The following is a 20,700-nucleotide window of genomic DNA, read 5'->3' as shown; positions in this document are numbered from 1 at the left end:
TACATTTCAAATAACCGATGGATCAAGAAATCACAAGGGCAATTAGAGCAAAATTGGAATTAAACATATTGACCCCCTGAGAGCTCCAAGAAGTAGTGTTTATCCAGAGCACAGATTGCAAAATGCCATCCCTGAGAGATACACTGCTCAGAAAACGCTGCTGGCAGGGGTAAAGGAGCCAGGGGCCTTGCTGAAGTGAGTTTCATCTCTCACCTCCACAATTCAAGTCCTGAGTCTGTCAGGGAGGCCTCCTATTCTCGTTTTTGATTGCTTCCTATTCTCATTTTTGATTTCCAGGCAGGACGTCAATGTTGGGGTTCACACACCCAGGTGAAGTGCCAGCTGCTCAGTCAGTGTTGTTAGCCAGCTAATTAGAGATTGATTTCCTCCCTCACTGCTGATTTATCTCACCCACCTGGTCCATTTGCCACTTGGAAAAGGTGCGGCAGCTCAGCTGCCAGAGGCCCTGCCTGTTGTGTAGAGTCAGGGTGGGACTGGGGGGCATGTGCAGGCTGAGGGAAGGCACAGGCCTCTGGGAGGAGACCAGGATGGACGAGGTGTCTCTTGTTATTCTCTGCTGCAGTCACTTTCCTACAGTGTGTGTCTGAAGTCCTGACCGCAAGTGTCACCTTGCACTCTGGGTTCCTCTGATGGTGGTGGTGGTGCTGGTGGTAGCATGTATGTGCTTCTATTTCTCATGAGCTCACTTAGCTCTAGAAAGAGACGTATTTCAAGGTTTTTCTTTATTTAGTTATTTTAAAAAATACAGCATGGTTCCATGCACCAGTGTAGCCTGTATATATGTATATATATAGTCATTATTAGTCGAGCAGTTACTACAATGATAGGAAAACAGACGGTTACAGGAATTTCTTGATCCAACTAAAATACCCGAAATAAAATTGTTAACCTAAATAGTAACCTGCTAATTATGCAAATACCCTTATTCTATATGTCTGTGAGAGCTAGAAGTGTGTTAAGTATTATTAGTATAAAAACTATAAAAAACCTAGTTATTAGTTAAAGATTAAAAGTCAGTGTTATCTACAATCCCCTGAATTGAGGGGCCTTGCCCACAGCAGGAGCCTTGGTCCATGACAGAGGGTGAATTGGAGAATTTGCCTCCTTTCTCCTCTCCCCTCTCCTGTTGAGTGATGCCCTTTCCCCAAGACGTGTCTGCAGTGGAAAGTTCCATATGTGGCTGAAAGTGGAAGAGACACAGGCGACCACAGGACTTGAGCAGGGGCCTTGCCTTCTGCAGGGAGGGGGCCCTGCTGGGGTTCCCTGAGATGTGGCAGCAGAGAGGCGTGAAGACAAACGACACGGCTCTGTTGTGCAGTCATGGGTCACACCTGAAGTGCCACCATGCCAAGAGGTCAAGAATAGATGGACAGAAAGAAAAAAAGAGCATGACCGAGTGACCAGGAGAGGTGGGGAGGAGTCTTTTGCTCTGGGAACACCTGCCCAGCTTCCCAGGCAAAACTGGAGGGGTGTCATGTCTCAAATTGGGGTCACAGTGACCCCCAGCCCCTTCCGGAGGGAGTGGGTGTGAAGGTGGCCCTCACCCTATGATATGGTGTCACACTTGCTCTCCACTGCTCCTCCAGGGAGAATTCACAGTTGCTTCAGAGTTCAACAAGCCGCTTCCATGACCTTGGCTGGACTTTCAATACACAGTACAGCATAGTTGCAGGCACAGCGGGCCAGCGAGGTCACCTCGGGACCCAAGGCTGGGAGATGTCCAGGGGCCTTTCCTCTCTTGACAGGCCTGGGGAGAGGCTGAGGAATGCGGGGGCACTTGGGAGCGTGTGAGGAGGGTGAGGTGGGACAAGCGTGATGGGTGGTCCCAGTTTCTGGTAGGACAGGGCTACAGAGTGTCTTGCCCCACGGTAATGCTGCCCAGCCTTTTGCCTCCAGGCTGACAGGCACCAGGGCCTCCCCAGCCTCCCCAAGGGGTTCAGGGACCTCAAGGGAAGACCCCCACCCCAACCCCTGCAGCAACTGAGCATAAACGGCTTTGAAGAGCCAGAGAGAATCTTTGAGTTGGACCGGTGATTCCAGGTGACAGGGTTATATGGATGTCTCAACCCAGACAGCATACCAGCCTTGATTTCCCAGCATTTGGGGAGTAGCCATGGCTGAAATATGTTCCTGGACGTTTCAGGAACTTGGCTTTTGCCAACCAAGGTGGTGAAGTCTCTGTGACCTGCGAGGATGGGCTGTTAGGCTGGGACAGTGCTACAGTTGGAGGCCTCAGTGCCTTGTGTCCGACTAGCCTGAGCTGCAAGTGGTCTGGCTCCCAGGCCCAGAGGCCTGTGCCCCCCTAATACACCAGCCCCTCCTGGGGGTCTGAGCCATACAGCTCGGCCAGCATCTTGAACCTGGGTCCCCAGTCATTGAGAAAGTCATAATCAATGTCCGAGTCCGATGAATCCGTGCCCAGGGAGCTGAGGGACTCGGCAATGGACTCGGCGCCCTCGTAGCCGTAGATGTGCAGCGTGTCATAGGGCGGGCCGCCGCCGTCGTGGTCCGCCTCCTCCTTCTTCACCCCGATCATTGCGGCCATCTCCCCGGGCGCATGCGCCCCGGGCGCTTGCCGGGGTGGCTTCTGCACCTGAGCATAGAGGGACGGCCGCGCGTCCAGCGCCGGGCGCGGGGGCTTGGCCCCGCCGTGGCGCACTGAGTTGAGCACTGACACGTCGTAGCTGGTGGTGTCCATCTCGCCGCCGCCCTCCTCATCGTAGGTGACCAGCTGCTCGTGGATCTCTGGCACGCTCTTGCCGTGGGCGCGGGCCTGCTTCCGGAGCCGCCTCCGCAGAATGATGAGGAGGGTGATCACTGTGGTCAGTGAGCCAGAGCTGGTCAGGCGGGGCGGAGGCTTATGCCCTCCCTTCCACCTCCCCCAGGCCCACCTGCTCCCTCCCCTCCTCCCTGGGCATTCCTGGGCGAGCCCAGCTCCCGGTGGCACGTGGGCCAACACAGAAGCTTTGGTTCCATCTGGTCGCATGGTGGGTCCACCCTCAGCACCCTCACTCCCAGCCCAGAGTCATGTCCATCCCAACCCCACCCCAGGGCATGATCCTTGTTGGTGTCACTGGCCACAGTAGGGTTGGGAGGAGAGGAACACAGTGGACCTTCTCTCAAGTTCATTTTCTCCTGCCACTCTCCTTCCCATCTAACTGCATCCTCAGTTCCTCCCACCTCGTAGCTCTGTGATGACTTCTCTGTCATCTGCAAAGGCCAGGAGGCCATAGGTTGGGGCAGAAGAGGGGAAAAGATGGAGTTGGAATTTGGGGTGCAAAGATTCTGCCATGATGACGATGGTGGGTCGTGACGGTGCTGGTGGACGTGGCTCCCGTTGCAGTAGCAGCAGCCACTCTTGAGCACACCTGCTGTGTACATTCTGGCATAGTGGTGGCACGTTTTCACTTTCTTTTACTCAGTTCAGTTCAGTCGCTCAGTCGTGTCCGACTCTGCGACCCCATGAACCGCAGCACACCAGGCCTCCCTGTCCATCACCAACTCCCGGAGTCCACCCAAACCCATGTCCATCGAGTCGATGGTGCCATCCAACCATCTCATCCGGTATTATTATCCCATTTTACGTAAGTAGACTGATCTCAGAGAAGCTGAGTCCCTTGCCCAGAGTCCCATGATCAGGCAGTGGTGTGATGTTGGCCCTGCCCAGAGCTCTGAGGGGTGTGACTGCATAAGGGTTGCCAGCCCTAGGAGGGGTAGCCCACGTGGGGCAGAGAGCTCCTGGAAGCAGGCCCAGAACTTCCTTAGACTCTGTCCTTCTAACCTGGAGTTACTTAACCGACTGTTAATAGGCAAGCCAGGGTGGCCCTCTGAGTCTGCTTCCTTGTCTGTAAAATGGAAGTGATGACTCCTCTGCCGTTTACATCTGATAAGGTGTGAGGTTAAGTGCAATTCTATGAGTGGTGGGGATGCCATTAGCATCACTGTTACAGATTTGTATTGAGAGGGGAATCTCAGTCTGGACTCTTGGCCACAGCAGGGGGGCTCTGCCAGGGGGCCTCTCAGGGGAGCCACTGGCAGGAAAGGCCTGGAGCCTCACTGTGTCCCCAGTCCTGTCACTGTAGTGCGCAGGGTGACCTCTGACCACTCATGGGCTTCCTTTGGACGGCTGGCTCCTGCCCCACGTAAAGAGCAGGAGGAGCCCCGGCCATCTGCCGGTGGGCGTTGGTGGATGAACATGACTGAGCGCTGCCGCCCAGTCCCCGGGGAGGAGAAGCTCCAGTGGCCCATGGTGGCAACTTGTGTGACAACTTGCCCTTCACCAGCTGCCTCCTTTCCCTGTCAAAACTCCCACTCTTCCTTCTGGGCCTTCCTGGGACCACTTCTCAAATAAATCATGTGTACCCCAATCCTTTTCCCAGGGTCTACTTCCTGGAGACCGTACACTGAGGCTAGGTCTAAAATGCCTGTAAAATTTCTGAGGCCCAAACAAGGGGAAAAAAAAAGAAAGAGAGAGATCAAGGCTGGAGGAATCCTAAAAAAAGAAAGAAAGCGCCCCCTGGTGATAATTTAAACAAGAAAATTTACACTTTCCATTTCTCTCCAAAAGAGAGACTGGATCCTCTTTTTTTCAAAAGAGATTTTATATAAATAAGTGCCTGGAACAGTGCCTGGCACACAGTTAGTGCTCAAAATATGTCGGTTGAATGAATGAATGTTATATAAAGTATTTTAAACTGGGGAAGGGGTCTTGAGCTGCGCCTCCTCCTCCCCTGTCATCCACTTCCACCCTTCGGCACCCAGGGAGGTGGACCTTACCCCAGCACGGGCCGCACTTTGGGCTGAAAGCAGCGGGGCTGGGCCTGGATCCCCGGCCGCCTCCTCCTCCCCTGCAGTCCCCTCGCCATCCCCTCCCATCCTTCTGGGCACTGACCTGTGATGGTGAGGATGCAGAGGAAGATGGCCACCAGCGCCTGGATGCTGATGCCCACCTGGGCGGCCACCTCCTCGCACAGGGTGAACTCGCCGTGCTCGTTGCACTTGCACACGGTCACGTGCAGCATGCTGGTGCCCGTGAGGCTTGGCCTCCCGTTGTCCGAGATGAGCACGGGCAGGTGGTGGACCTTGGCGCGCTCCCGGTCAAAATACCCGTACTTGACTATGATGTTGGCCGTGTTATCTGGAAACACCAAGGCCTCGGAGTCAGGCGCTGCTGTCTGGAGTGCCCATTCTCTCGTCACCACCGACAGTGGGGCCCGCCTCCTCCAGGAAGCCCTCGTAACTGTACCCGCTAATATGCTGCCTGGGCCATGTGTCTGCCCTTTATACCCCTGCCTCGTGTTTTAGCTGTAGTGGGCAGGTCTGTTCCTCCAGAGAGGGGATGTTTTGGGCAGCTGCTTCGATTTGGCCTCTAAGAAGGATTTGGCCAGTACTTAAAATCATTGCTTTTTTGTTTCTATGGGTAACTGAAATACCTGACCCCTAACCCTACTTCAGTAAGAGGGAACTCTCAGTTAATTAATGCATTGTTTCATGCTTTTATGAACAATCGGGGGAAAACAAAATTTAAAAAGTCTCTTAGCATCAGGCTAACTTCTAAGGCTGTTTCTGCTGTCCCTGAAAATGCATTAGAAGGTAAGAACAACACACAGGTCCCCTGGGGCACTGAGGGAATGATTCCAGTGTAATTGAGGATTCCCTGGGCAGGTTGGAATTGGGACTGTGCTTTGGTCCAAATATTGGCTCTCCCTCTCAACTCCAATCAGTCCATGTACAGAATTCCCCGGGGAGATTTTTGAACATGTTGCTTTTCAGACCCCACCCCTACCCACCTCCCCTCTACTCCTCCTTCCTTCTTTTCCCCTCTCTCCTTTCCTGAATTTCTGTTTCAGTGGCTCTGGGCAGAGACCAGAAAAATGTGTCTTTTACTGGCTTCTGGGAGGTTGTGATGGTCAAAGTTGCAGGGACTCCCTACTCCAGGTTTTATGTAGCTACATGGGCGGGGTTGGCACACTCAGGAAGCCAAAAGCAAAGGAGGCTGTCTTATAGATTTTAAATGGAAGCCAATTATGTTTCATTATTAAGTAGCCATATCTATTGTAATAGAAAATAATAACAGTATGGCCACTGAGACTGTATGAGAGAAATGAGAGATTTCTCACTATACTCATTTAATATTGTAGCGGGACATTCATGTTATAAGTGAGTCTGAGGCCAACGAGCTTATCTCCTGATCACATACTGGGGGGGTCTTTGGGGGTGACACTTAAGCTTTTTACTCCATTGCTGACCTCTTGTGAGGTAGGTTTGAAGCGGGCACTGGGGATGGTTGTGACAGGTATTTTTCCCACATTATTTACTACCGAAGACAGCGGAGTGTTGAATGGTGTGGCACTGACTGTCAGCATGTCCTGGCCACCATCCCCATCCCTCAAGAAGGAGTGTGTGGCTGGCCCCCTGGGTGTCCCCCTCACTCTCAGGAATCCCAGTCCCTGACCTTCCTCAGAGGTGGCAGTGGCTGTGTCTATGGTGGAAGCCTCACCAACCACCACGTTGCCGGTTAGGGATGGGCAGGGATTCCTCCCCATTCTGGAGAAAGGATTGCTCTCTTTAGACCCAAGGGGGATTTTCTAGGTTTTTTTTTTTTTTTTTTTTCTGAGGAAGGTGCAGAGAGCATGGAAGCCTGTCTGTTTTTGGCTGGAATCCAGCCAACTCAGCCTTATCACTCCAGGGAGCACATACTCATCAGAAGCTCTGATTGGCCACTGCTGACATCGCAGGACTCTGGGATGTGACTGGTGGACCAGATCCCGTCCTGAGGATACCTGGTGTTAAGTGATCATTGCGGCCAAATCAAAACACTGTATTCTTGGCATTTTGGTTTCAAATGTCCCATTTTGGCTTTTTGGGAGCAACCTCAAAGTTCCGTGTCATAGAGTAATTTGCAGTTGTATTGACCACAGAGGTCCCATGGGAAGGAGTCCCTTAGTTTGTGAACCAGGCTCTCTACACCCCATGTCTATTCTGTGCCTATTCAGTGACCTGGGCATCTTAAGGGAAAAGGCAAGGCCATGTGGAGTTGGCAGTGTGGCCAGGGTGGCTCTGACGATTGCATGGACCAACAAGGTATGTGGTGGGAATTGTATACAATATCTTGGAACTTGATAGCCCCAGGGAGGGCACCTGATTCATTGGCTTGTCTGTAACCCTGGCATCTCAAGACTCAAATAACTCCATCCCTGACCGCCACCTCCCCCCAACCCCGCCCACTCCAAGAGCCAGGCTGACTGCTTCAAGGCGCACCGTGATTATCAATGAGGGTGAAGTTGCTGTCCTCAGTGCTCAGGGAGAACTTGAACTTCACATCTCGTGGTGTTATATCCTTATCTGTTGCTGAGATTTGCACGACCAGCTGGAGGGTGGAAGATGGGGGATGGTCAGTGGTGGTGTTGAGCTGGCTGGGGTTTCAGTGATGGTGAGGGACTTTGGATTTAGATCTGACTGTGGCTGCCTCTCACCTGTAACACTAATCTCAATGGTCTCCAAAAAGTCACTCTTTCTACCACCCGCCTCCCCACCAATCTGCTCACTACACATTGTTCCTCTGAGCCTCAGTTTCACCATCTGTAGGGGGAATGTCATCTTTCCTCAAGGCTGTTCTACAGGTTACATTAAGCTCATGAAGCGCCAGCTGACTGTGAGCAGGAGGTGCTGCCCCTTTGGTCTGACCCAGGCAGGCGCTGCCTCGCCCTCCCGCCTGAGCCAGACTCACCTTGCCCTGGGGGGCGTTCTCACACACTTTGGGCTCATAGGGCTTGGCGAACTCTGGGGCGTTGTCATTCTCATCCATAACTTCAACGTAGACCTGCACAATGGATTCTTTGCCCGTGGGAGTCCCTGCAGGAGAAAGGCCTTGTCACTACAGTGGACTTAGCAGATGTCAGCCCTGAGATTAGAAGGTGTATTGGTGGGAATCCTGGAGGGGTGCTCTTTTTTCTGGAAGAGGGGGCTGTGGACATTTAGAAGGAAGGCCAGGGATGGTGTTCTGGATGAAAGGAGCAGAAGAGGAAGCGGGGTAAAGCCTCATGCATAAGGATATTTGCTAGAGAATTACTTGTAAGAATCAAAAAGAGAAACAACATAAATGTATTTTTAAAGGTTTTAATTAAATCAATTAAGTAATTATTAAGTCAATGCAGTAATTTAAGTAATCAAACCGATTTAAATAAATTAACTATGGAATAATTGAAAAGGTAAACAGGCTGTGTGAAATTGCTGCAATAAACCGGGCCAGTTTAAAAGAATGGACCATGTGGCTGTTTGCAATGCCCATGTAAATTACATTTTAAAAGTTATAATCTCTTTAATAAAGACATTTTAGTACCACGAGAAAACAATTCTGGAATAAGGTTAAGTAAAAATTCAGGGTATTATGATTTCACTTGTATAAAATGACAGATAGAAAAAGGACCAGAGGAAACACACTAGAGTGCTAATGGTAATTATTGCTGTATGGTGGGGTTATGGCGGGGGGATACTTTGCTTCTTCTTTGTTGCATGTTAAAATGCACAGTAAGCTATTACTAAAAGATTTAAAAATTGTACGAGTGATGGGGAAGAAAGGGGCAAAGATTGATCTGGAAAACACTCAGAAGTCTATTGAAGTTGGCCTGGCTGCCATGTGGGGGACATGCTGCCTGCAGGAGGCAGGGACCCTCCTGGGTAGCTACCAGTGGGACTTTGGCCAAATCACCCATTTTCTGGGCCCCATTGGTCTCTGGGAAGGGTGGGGAGTGTTGATCCTTCTCCTGGAGAGCAGTTGTTTTTCTCATATAGTATAAGAATGCAAAGCTCCAACACCTGCCTTTCCCTCTGGCAACAGTTACCCTACTTTCTGGAGACTCTAACAATCTTAGAGTTGGCAAGTGCTTCAGATTTTGAATTCAGCCCACTAACTGGCACATAAACAGTCTCCAAAGCAGCCTTTCCCAAATGTCCATGAAGATAAAAATCACACGTCACTTGGTCAGTGCGCATTCCCTGCTGTTTCTGACTCTCTGGACTAAGACCTCCAGAGAGGCATCTGAGAAGCTCTGTGTTTAAGAGGTGACTCATGTGATGCCCATCACAGGGACATACGGCAGCCTGTTTTGGAACAGTGCTTCTTAAACTGTAGTGTGCATGAGATTCTGACTCAGTGTGGGGTTGGGGCCTGCTGTTTTGCCTTCTAACACAGTCTCTGGTGACGTGGATACAGCTGGCCCATCTACACTTGGGGATGGAGGCACTGTAGCATCCCAGCCAAGTGGTGCATCATCAGTGCTTCTAGTACCTCTGGGGGCCTCAGATGACAGCCTATGCCAATTTTAAAAGAATGAGGAAAAGAAGAGCCCAGGTCCTCTGGCAAAAGGGGCCACTCACCACTAGGATCCACCTCTTTTGCCTCCACTGTCAGGTTGTACCAAGGGTACACTTCTCTGTCCAGTTCTTTGTCGTTGTAAATATCCCCTTTCTTGGTTATTCCGAAGAACTGGCCCTTGTCACTGGTCCTGCGGATGGAGTACCTGTCCAGGGGAAAGAGTTTCCAGGGATTTCATGGCTTTCCATTGTTCTTTGTGGAGTCCAGACTGCCCAGAAGGACAGACAGATCCTTTAAGATCTGTCCCTTGCATCATCCCCAACCCTTCTGTCACTGCTCATTGCACCTGACCATGCAGAGAGAGTCAGAGTGGTAAGATCATCTCTTTGATCTTGGCACTGTTGCGATCACTGGGATGAGGGTGGACCCTGAGACTCCATCAGCAGTATCTTCAGAGTCGAGGCAGGTGGCACTGTGGCCAGCTTTACTTCAGCTTGAATTGGATTTTGTGATTAATGAAAAAATAGTTGAGTAAGAGCCAGGAAGAAATAAAAAAAGGAACCAGAAGAGATAAGAAGTGATGGAAAGGAAATTAAATTTGTGAAGTAAAAATTGAAAAGTTCTTAAGAAAAAAGGCATGAAAAGAAGAGATGAAAAAAATCCATAATGTTCCAGATACATTTTTTCTAATAGCAAGGAGAATTGATGCTTTTGAACTGTGGTGTTGGAGAAGACTCTTGAGAGTCCCTTGGACTGCAAGGAGATCCAACCAGTCCATTCTAAAGGAGATCAGCCCTGGGATTTCTTTGGAGGGAATGATGCTGAAGTTGAAACTCCAGTACTTTGGCCACCTGATGCGAAGAGTTGACTCATTGGAAAAGACTCTGATGCTGGGAGGGATTGTGGGCAGGAGGAGAAGGGGACGACAGAGGATGAGATGGCTGGATGGCATCGCTGACTCGATGGATGTGAGTCTGAGTGAACTCCGGGAGTTGGTGATGGATAGGGAGGCCTGGCGTGCTGCGATTCATGGGGTTGCAAAGAGTCAGACACGACTGAGCGACTGAACTGAACTGAACTGAATACCAAAGAAAACTCCAGAAGAAAGAGAACAGAAGAAATAACAAACGATGTAATAAAAGAAACCGTCTTGATCTGAAGAAAGACCCAAGTTTATATATTGAAAGAGGTCATTGATATCAGGCATAGTGGAAAAAAGATCAATATTTAGCTATATTCTGATGATACATTGGAATTTCAGGGATATGTAAAGAAATGAAGAGAGTCCACACAGGAAAAATACATCCTTATAAAGAAAGAGAAATCAGACTTAATCATAGACATTCACACAATGTTAAGTGCTAGAACACGTTGATAATATTTTTGATCTGTAAATATGAAAGAACTCAGGAAGTATATCACCCACAAGATGGGTCCTGAAAAACTTTTTGTGAAAACTCACTTCATCTAAGAAATGTCTCAAAACAAAGTAAAAAATCTGGCTTGGGAGGAATTAAATGGAAATTGTTGATTTCTTTATCATATATAGGAAAGCAGTGGAGGTGGTGGTGGTGTGTGTGTATGAGAGAGAGAGATTTATAAGTAGAAAATATTGGTCCAGGAAACCAGGTTAAGTTTTACAGACAGAAATAAATGTCACTGGCAGAAGTAAAAATGCATATATTCCATCCAAATACCTAGGAGAATAAATATGAAAAAAATAGACTACAACAAAGATGGGGAAGAGAAAAAGTCATTAGTTTTGAGAAATAGCCAGTGTAAAACAGGCTAAAAGAAATAAGATCAAACTCATCTGGAAATGGCAACCCACTCCAGTATTCTTGCCTGGAGAATCCCAGGGACGGGGGAGCCTGGTGGGCTGCAGTCTATGGAGTCGCACAGAGTCGGACACGACTGAAGCGACTTAGCAGCAGCAGCAGCATCATTTATGATGAAAAATGTAAATAGGTTAAACATGACACCTCTCAGTTTTGATTGAAAAGCAAAGCCATCTGCATTCCAGTTTCAGGAGACAGCTTAAATGCCGAATGACCTAGAAATATTAAAAGTAAAGATTGGGCTTGATGGCTCAGTGGTAGAGAATCTGCCTGCTAATGTAAGAGATGTGGGTTTGATCTCTGGTCTGGAAAGACCCTACATGCTGCAAAACAGCTAAGCCCATGTGCCACAGCTCTGAGCCTGTGCTCTAGGGCTTGGGAACTGTGACTGCTGACCCCGCAAGCTCTAGAGCTGGTGCTCTGCATGCAGCCAGGGAAACCACTGCACTGAGAGGCCCACACACAGCAGCCAGAGAGAAGCCCCTGCTTGCCACAACTAGAGAAACCGCGTGCGGCAGCGAGCACGCAGCACAGCCAGATAAATAATAAAATTACCTGTGAAAAGAGCAAAGGTCGGAACATTTCAGGCGAACATCAGTGACATGAAAGCGGGACTGACCAGCCTTACATCAGGCAACATGGAGTGGAGGGCAGAATATTTAAGCAGGATAAACCGGGTAATGCCATAAGGATGAAAGAGACAAGTCATAATGAAGGTAAAAGAATTATAAACCATTGTTAACAGAATAGAAAAATTTAAAATACATAAAGCAAAAGCTTAGATATCACAGAGGAAGGTGGACAAAAGGACAGTCGTGTTACACCACAGAACACATTAAAACCAAAACACGCCCTACCGCTTGTAAATGAAAAAAAAGTCTCTTAAATAAACCATTGGATCAGTGAAGAAATAAAAATGATGATTACAGACTATTTAAAATAGAATGGCTATGAAAACAGTCATCCCCAAACTTATGAGATGTGGTCAAAAAGGAGGGATGCATTTGTCCTTAATAGAGCGTTAACTCTCCCCAAACTGATATGCAAACACAGTTCTTATTAGAATGTTAATGCTTTTTATAAAACTCAAGAGTTTTATGGTTCACAAGAAAGAACGGATGTTTGAGAATGCATTAAAGTTATATAAAGTGAAAAAATACCTGGGGGAGGGACTTGCCTTATACATACCAAGTTTTAGTATAAAGCTGCTACAATGAAACAGAATGGCTTTGCTACAGAACAAAGGATTCAAAAATAGATTCAGGGATATACAGGAACTCAGTCTGTAACAAAGGTAGAAAATGATGACTTATTTGATTAATGCTGCTGGCACAGTTGGGTACCAGCTCTGGAATAAAACGAGACTGTGTGAACTTCATACTCTCAAATGTTGTGTGGCCCTAGAAAGCATGGGCTGGAACTATATCTTTTGTCACAGAGGGTAGAGGTGCCTAGTTGAGATGGAGGAACAAGTAGTGATGAAATGGTCATGATTGTTTTTTAGTTGCTAATTCACATCCAACTCTTGGCGCTATGGAGTATAGCCCACCAAACTCCTCTGTCCATGGGATTCCCCAGGCAAGAATACTGGAGTGGGCTGCTGTTTCCTTCTCCAGGGGATCTTCCCAACCCAGGGATTGAACTTCCGTCTCCTGCATTAGAAGGCGGATTCTTTACCCCTGAGAAACTAGGGAAGCTAAAATGGGCATACTGTGATCCAGAAAAAATTTAAAACCATCAGATCCCTGAAACAAATGACAAATCCACCATAAATGTCTGTAGGTGTTTGTGTGGTCATGAAGAAAGGCATGGTAGGATCACAGCACACCATGAACGCGAGTTGTCTGGAAGTCAGGGTTACTGACGCTTTCTTTGTAGGTCTTTGTGTTGTTTCAGTGTGTGAAATAAACTTTTCCCTTTTGTGGTTTTGGGAAGACACATGAATTAAACATATTTAGTGAAGGGATTTCACATATGTCAAGTTGGTTGTGCTGTTGACCATCGGATCTCCCTAGATGGGACCTGTGGGAACCTGTACCTCCCCTTCAAGCTAGAGCAGACAGTGGGCAGCTGTAATGGCCAGGACCATGCTAGGTGGGTACCTGGGCAGGACAAGATTATACCTGGCCACGTGGGTTAGTGGAAGAGCTCGGGCTTCTTGTCCTGCCACTGCCCAAGCCCAGCGTCCATGCTGGGAGCAGCCAGTTTCCCCCTTGGCATCCTGGGCTCAGCCCAGCTGATGTAGGAGCCTCAGTGCCAGGGTGTGGCCATGATCATCCCCGTCCTCACGACCTCCACCCCCTTACCTGATGTCCCGCTGAGCAGCATCAGGGTCCTTGGCCAGCACCGAGCCAATCAGAGGCTTCTTCTGGTTCTCCTGCAGCTGGAAGTGGTAGAAAGGCTGCTGGAAGATGGGGGGCTCGTCCACATCTGTGATGTTGATAATGACACGGGCGATGTTCTTGGGGGAGGTGCTGCCCAGGTAGCGGAGGTCAATGGTGGGGTCCGTGGCCTCGATGGTGAAGCTGTATTGCGGGATGCGTTCATAGTCCAGAGGCTGTGGGAGGAAAGTGTGGTGAGCTCCTGCTCTGAACCAGGCCCTGCACGGTAGTGCTGGGACGACACCTGTTGCACAGATGAGGGGCCTGTGGCCTGGCTATCTTCAGCTTCGTCCTGACCTTGGCTCTATTCTGAGAACTGGAGACACCAAGCACATCAGCCATACTCTTGCTATAAGGGGAGCACAGACTAGTGGTTCTTCCCACAGCTCCTCAAAGCCGTGCCTTTTCTGTGTGCCTTTGCTCAAGTCTCTTGCCTGCCTGCCACACTCCTCCTCACCCCATCAAGGAGCCTGTCCAAACGTAACCAGATGTGCTCACTGAGCCTGTTCCTGCCCCTCCTGACAATAGTTTCGTTCCTGCCTGGGTCCCCTTTGGTGCGTGTGTGTGTCCTCCCTACTGGCCGAGAGCCTTGGTACCATGGGGGCTGTTCGACTCCCCTGGGTATATCCAGTTCCCAGCACAGGGCTGGATCAGAGAAGGACTCCAGAGAGGTCTGCTGGAGGAGTGGTCTGGCTCAGGTACATGGGTTTGAGTGTCCTCTCTGAGGAGGAGATCCCTGGCCTGGGCCCCCTAGTCCTCGGCGTGGCCATTCTGGAGGCAGTTTGTGCCCCTGGAAGACCTTCTCTCCTCTTCTAGATTCAGCTGGTTTGACTGCCCTCTCTGCAGCAGCCACTGCCAGTGGGTACCCCATCCCCATGGTATTCACTGTGTCCTTACACACTGACAGCTTTTGGCTGCAAGCACCTGTACTCTACCAGGGCTGTCCTCACCAGCGCCCAGGGCAGATCAGAAAGTGCCAGGAAGTGGGCCCCCAGGAGCCCTCAGGCAGCCCACAACTGCTGCGACTCAGAAGCATGTTCCGCATAGTTGCCTAGATGTCCCCAGTGGGACCGTTTCCCACTCACCCACAGTGATCACCTGCTCACTAAGGAGCCTATCTTAACTGTCCTCTGTTTTACATCTCACTGCTCCTGGGGGCTTCCTGAGATCACCCCCCAAATGAGCTGTATACACCTAAGTCCTTGCCTCAAGGTCTGGTTTTGGGGTAGCCCAGCCCAAGGGACTGACCCTTCTCTCGTGGCTCCACGTCCCAGCTCCAGGGTCACAGGATCCACGAGCACATGGCCTGCTCCACGCTGGCCCAAACGTGGACCTTTGGTGGCCTCTGACCCAGGAGCAGCCCCTGGCTGAGTCCTGAGCATGCCAGGGCCCCCAGCCCCCCATCTGATGCCACAGCTGCAGGCCTGCGAACCTTTATGGGCTTGATGATGCCCTCGTTGTGGGTGGGGTCCGTCTCGATGGTGAAGGTGTCCCTGTACTCGCCCTGCACGAAGCTGTACTTGGTCTTCCGGTTTTGGGGCTCATCTGGGTCCTCAACAAACAGAGAGCCCAGGGGGCTGCCCACGCGGATGTCTTCTGGCACAGAAAATGTGTACCTGGCTGATGCAGAAGGGGCGCCCCAAAGGGCATGGGGTTAATGAGGTAGACAAGGTAACTGTCGCATATACTATCCCAGTATGTTCTGATACAAGCAACAGGCACAATAAAGTAGCAGCAGCAGTAGTAGTAATTCCTCTGGAATTTTGGGTCTCAAGGCACAGAGGTTCTACTCATCTGTCCTTTCATCCCTTCATCCATCTGACAAGTAGTTATCAAGCACCCCCTGTATGTCAGGCACTTTGCTGGGGGATCTGTCAACTGCCAAGAGGAGAAGCCCTGCCTTTGAGGAGCTTTCACCATTCACAGTGAGGTCATTTCAGGGTACACTGGCCTGTCCTTGCAGTGGCTGAGCCTCTGAGTGACATCAGCCTTGGAGGTGCAGGTGATGAGCCTATCTGACCTCCTCCCCACCCACCGCGTGTGAAGAGCTCCTGTTGGACATTTTCCTGTGGGGAGAGTCAGTCTGTGGGTGGGTCAGGGCCCAGCCCTGGCTCTGGCGCTCTGCTGAACCCTGGCTCCCCAGCTCGTGGGTTTTCCCGAGCTCATGGAAACTGGGTGAAACTGGTCCTGTCTGTTAGTGGGACTCTGGGCATGTGGGACACAACAGAGAGTATGATCTGCTGCTGGCCCAAGAGGGCGCCCTGGCAGGCCAGGTGTGCAGCCCTGGGAGTATGTGCAGAGACGGGGAGCGCCGGGAAGCCATCTCCGATGTAGGCTCGCTGTGGGGTGCAGGGAGAGGCGGATGGATGCCAGGCTCCTCCCTGAGAGCACCGCCCCCACCCGGGCCCAGGGAGGGGGCTCACACTGGGTGAAGATGGGGAAGTTGTCGTTGACGTCCTGCAGAGTGACGAGCACAGTGGCTGTGCCTGACTCCCCCCGGCGGCCCTGGGCGTCTTCTGCTTCCACCACGACCTCGTACTTATCCTGCGTCTCTCGGTCCAGGTGTTTGTTCATGGTGACAATGAGTCCTGCAAAACGTGTCCTGTCAGGAACCATGCTACCTGAGGAACTTTTAAAGAATATGGATGCCCAGACGCTACCCAGAGAGCCGTGACTTCAGAGCTCCTGGGTGACGTCCCTGTGCAGCCAGGGCCAAGAGCCAGGGGAGATCCACCACCCATCTCCACGCCCTGCACTGTCAGGCCAAAGCCACACAAACACTTTTGTCCACTGTGGACCGAGAAAGAGCCTGAGGCCACATCTAGGCTCAGAGTGAGCAAAGTGCTGTGATGGGTTATGCCTCAGTGCAGCATAGGTTGTGTATTCGCCATTGTTCTGAATGGTGGCATGCCCCAGGCCTGACCACTTGGACTTTTGTCTTTCTCTAAAGACTCAGTCCTTACAGTTTTTTTAGGTCACATGTGATGGCTAATGACAACGAGCCACATGCTCTTTATACGTCATCTAATTCAGACTTCACAGCTCCTGTATGGGGTGCGTGCATATAACCTTCCCCATTTTCACCATGAGGACTCGCCAGTGCTCAGAGGTTGGTTGATTTGCCCAAGGTCTTTAGAAGTGGTGAGCAGCAGAGATGGGGTTGGAAACCAGATCTGTGTGGTTCCATAGCCAGAGCTGCTAACCAGCCTTCTCGTCTGCCTCTCGTGTCACTGCTTGGGTGGATTTTTGTCCCTGGACTTGAGTTCACATCCTGGGCACCTGTCTGCCTCCTGCCCTCACCAGCCCCCTTGTCTTGACGCGTGGTACCGACCGCCTCCACGGGACAGTGCGAGTCAGTGTTTGGTGACGCCTGTCAGACTGGGCTTCCCTCTGTGCCTACACCTCCACCCGCTCCAAGCCAGTGCTGCCCAGGGGGGTTAGTCACACGGACCAGGGCCACGGATGTCGAAACTGTCTTTTCCCCTTGTGAGCTGGTACACGACAGAAGCGTGATCTGCCACTGTGGGGTCATCTGCATCCACTGCTGTGACCTGGATGACCGAGGTCCCTGCCGGGAGAGAGTCCAGGGTTACTGCCTTGTGACCACCAGCCCCTCACCCCATTCCCAGATGAGGGCAGATGGGGCTCAGGCTGTCCCCTGAACCCCCTCTCCCGGGTCCTGTTTTCTGAGGAGCCTGCCTGGCGCTGAAGTGCTGACAGTGGCGGAGGCCCAGCCAGTCAAACATGTAGGGTGAAGAGAGCAGTGGTTTTCTTTTATGGGGGAAATGAGGGGAGGGGTGAGTGTCTGCAGTCATGGAGAGAAACAGAGGAAGAGCTGCTCTGTTTTTGCTCCTGGAAGCATGAGAACAAGAGAATAGGAAGGGTCCCAAAAGACTGGGTGTCGCATGTCTTTCCCCTTGAACTCCAGGCTCCCCAGGCTTAACAAGAAGGTCTGGTCTTGAGCCCTAACCAGAGAGCCTGGACGAAGGGGTGGGGATGGGAGCTCTTTTCTTGCATCCCCTGGAGGCTGGGAGTAGAATTGAGGAAGAAATAGTCTCCTCTGGGGGCCTAGGGTCCAGGCTGGTGAGATACCTGGGGATGAGGTGTGTCCCTCTCCACCGCTTCCCCCGCAACTCCTGAATGGACCCTAAAGGTAACCCCTTATCTTGATGGCAGAGTTGGCCTCCTTCATGTGTGAAGTCTATGTTCTCGGCATGCCAGCCCTGAGAGTCAGAGCAGTGGGTGGGGTTGGCTTCAAAGAGTAACAAGGTGTGTGTGTGTGTGTGTGTGTGTGTGTGGTGTGTGTGTGGGGGTATGGTGTGTGTGTGTGGTGTCTGTGTGTGTATGGTGTGTGTGTGGTGTGTGTGTGTGGGGTATGGGGTGTGTGTGTGTGGTGTGGTGTGTGTGTGGTGTGTGTATGGGGGTATGGGGTGTGTGTGTGTGGTGTCTGTGTGTGTATGGTGTGTGTGTGTGTGTGGTGTGTGGTGTGTGTGTGTGTGTGGTGTGTGTGGTGTGTGTGTGTGGTGTGTGTGTGTGGTGTGGTATGTGTGTGTGATGTGTGTGTATGTGTGGTGTGTGTGGGGGGTATGGGGTGTGTGTTTGTGTGGTGTCTGTGTATGTATGTATGGTGTGTGTGTGTATGGTGTGTGGTGTGTGTGATGTGTGTGTGTGGTATGTGTGTGGTGTGTGTGTGTGTATGGTGTGTGGTGTGTGATGTGTGTGTGTGTGTGTGTATGTGTGTGGTATGTGTGATGTGTGTGTGTGTGAGAGAGACCATCAGGGCTCTGTCTGGGACCAGGTCAGAGTTTAGTCTTCAGGGACCAGAGTTCCTTCCAAGTCCCGGCAAGTGGCACTGCACGCCTCCCCGTCGCTGCTTGGACCTCACTGAATCCTGCTCCAGGCAGTGCAGCTGCTGATGGGAGAGGTGCCTCTGGATCAGGGATGTGTGAGGGGAGAGGGAGAGGGACAGACCAAGCACATACCTATCCCTGACATCTCGGGCACGGAGGCGTTGAACACCCGGTGGGTGAACACAGGCCAGTTATCGTTGACATCGTGAACTTTGATGGTGAAGCTGGAAGGAGACTCCAGGTTCCTCTTGGTGTCCTTGTCCACCACGAGGGCAGTGAGGTGGTACTCGGAGATCTTCTCCCTGTCCAGCCTCTCTAAGGCGTACACATCGCCTGTGTTCTTGTCGACCCGGAAGACCTTGCCGGCAGACTCTCCTCTGAGCTGGTACTCGGTGTTCTTGCGGTCCACACTCGATTTAATCTGTAGGAGGCGAGGCACCGTGAGCTGGAGATGGCAAGTGCTGGCTGTGTGCCTGTGTGAGTCTATGGGACTGTTGAAAATCACTTCTATAAGCGTACAGTTAAATGAATTGTATTAAAAATGAAGGTGATGACCTCAAAACTTATTGCTCCCTAATAATTTTACCACATTTCACTGTGTTCTTGAGTTTTTATGTTGGTCCTGTCTAATCATGGAAATCCTGGCTAACGGTGTGTTGGTGCACATCTCTCTCCCGCTCTGCCTTTAAGCTGGTAGCTTGAAACAGATACGGGGAAAGTATTTACCCCAAGGAAATTGGCAAAGGCTATGAACAGGGCTTTTCCCTTCAAAAGCTAGTTGTCAACTGTTTATCAGCACATCACTGGGCCCCAGCCATTTAGATTTGGAGTGATACATAAGATGTTCTCTTCTTGAAAAAAAAAAGTTCTCCTCTTGGATATTTTCAATATTTAGTCCTGCAGAAAAGAACTCCAGCAAGCTTTGTTTAACTCAGGATTTCCCATACTCATTAGACCACTGAATCCTTTTCCTTTGTAACACGTGGTGTTAGTGTCCTTAGGAATAAGGTTTGGTAAATAACATGTGTAAAGGAATTTGCTCAGGCTGTCAATAAATGCTAGTTGTTACTCATGCTAGAGCCATATGTTAAAGGATATTAGAAGGTTAGAATTGCTGAACATTTCATTTATAGAATCTTAGAAACAGAAATTCTTAGGAGCATAAACAAATGATACATGTTGAGTGCTTCTCTAATGGATGGTTAGGATGTTCAAAAAACAAAGTTCAGTTTAATAAAAGAAAACAAAATCATCAACTCCCTACGAAGTGCCAGCCTGGGAGCATAGAGATAGCGCAGACTGTGCTCTTGCTCTCAGAGCCTGATTTGAAGCTGCAGAGGAGATTTTGAGGATGGGCAGCATTTAAGGGTTAGTTGGAACGAGAGCCTTGAGTGAAGGTGTTACATCAGAAAGGCTGGTGGAGGACTGGAGAGAGAGAGGGGTCTCAGAACAGAAGAGGTGGCATGAAGATGGGCCTGGTCAAGTCCCATGACGTCTGGAAAGCATCCTTAGGCTTAGCAACGATGCAGTCATCAGAGCCCTTGGGGAGAGCAGCATTAGGGTGGTGGACTGAGAAGCTGGATGACAAGGCTTTTAGAGAAGAGTCTCAGAGTGAGGAAGGGGGAACTGGGAGTGAGGCTCCTCCCCTTTGGGGGCTGGAGAGACGGAGAAGTGAGGCTGTAGCTAGAGGTGGTGAAACATCTTAGAGCACAGTGTGCAGGGGGCAAGTGGTTCATGGGGAGGCCCCAAACCCAGCAGCCAGGACATGTGATGAGTGGATGAACTGGAGGCAGGAAGTGGTACGCCTGCTCTGGAGCCTGTGGCCTGGGCAAGGGACAGTGGGGATCAAGGAGGAGGGACAGTGTGGGCCCTGTGAGTTACTCCAGGTTAGGATAGGATGGTCGTTCCACACCTGGCTGCGTGGGTGCATTAGGACCCAGGTAGGGAAAGGTAGCCAGGGGAGCAGGAATCTGCTTGGATAGTCATTGAAATTCTAAGATTGTGGCAATGGAAAAAATGTTGGCTGCCATATTAGTAAACAAGGGATGTTACAGCCATCAAGCCATCATATTACAGCACCCCCGCCCCACCTCCTAGCAGATGGTGCACCCGAGGAGACTCAGGATGAGAAAGCACAGGATACTGACCCCAGAGAGCTGAGCTGTGCATCAAAGGAATGATTTCAGTGAACCCTGACCTTGGCATCTTCTCATACACAGAAAAAGGGCTAAGTTCTGTGAGATGTCTGTTTTTCTTTAATTAACAGTAATCTTTTGAAGTTCCAACTACCTGAT

General features: G+C 50.5%; 1 protein-coding gene across 1 annotated transcript in view; it reads right to left on the bottom strand.

Annotated features, from left to right (window-relative positions):
- Positions 1 to 728: 728 nt before the first annotated feature.
- The window catches only part of CDH5 (cadherin 5), a 37,498-nt gene continuing 17,526 nt past the window's right edge, over positions 729 to 20,700 (bottom strand). Inside the window, exons 3-12 of the mRNA XM_069550016.1 lie at positions 18,539 to 18,827; positions 17,008 to 17,124; positions 15,980 to 16,144; positions 14,989 to 15,176; positions 13,482 to 13,732; positions 9,400 to 9,542; positions 7,751 to 7,875; positions 7,282 to 7,390; positions 4,913 to 5,158; positions 729 to 2,838 (exon numbers count right to left, since the gene is read on the bottom strand). Of these exons, the coding sequence (XP_069406117.1) occupies positions 2,324 to 2,838; positions 4,913 to 5,158; positions 7,282 to 7,390; positions 7,751 to 7,875; positions 9,400 to 9,542; positions 13,482 to 13,732; positions 14,989 to 15,176; positions 15,980 to 16,144; positions 17,008 to 17,124; positions 18,539 to 18,827 (2,148 nt within the window). The 3' untranslated portion in view covers positions 729 to 2,323. The remainder of the gene's footprint in view (positions 2,839 to 4,912; positions 5,159 to 7,281; positions 7,391 to 7,750; positions 7,876 to 9,399; positions 9,543 to 13,481; positions 13,733 to 14,988; positions 15,177 to 15,979; positions 16,145 to 17,007; positions 17,125 to 18,538; positions 18,828 to 20,700) is intronic.

This window comes from Ovis canadensis, chromosome 14 (assembly GCF_042477335.2).
Source record: "Ovis canadensis isolate MfBH-ARS-UI-01 breed Bighorn chromosome 14, ARS-UI_OviCan_v2, whole genome shotgun sequence".
Lineage (NCBI taxonomy): Eukaryota > Metazoa > Chordata > Mammalia > Artiodactyla > Bovidae > Ovis > Ovis canadensis.
Note: the sequence above shows the minus strand (reverse complement) of the source record. Positions and strands in the feature narration are given on the sequence as shown.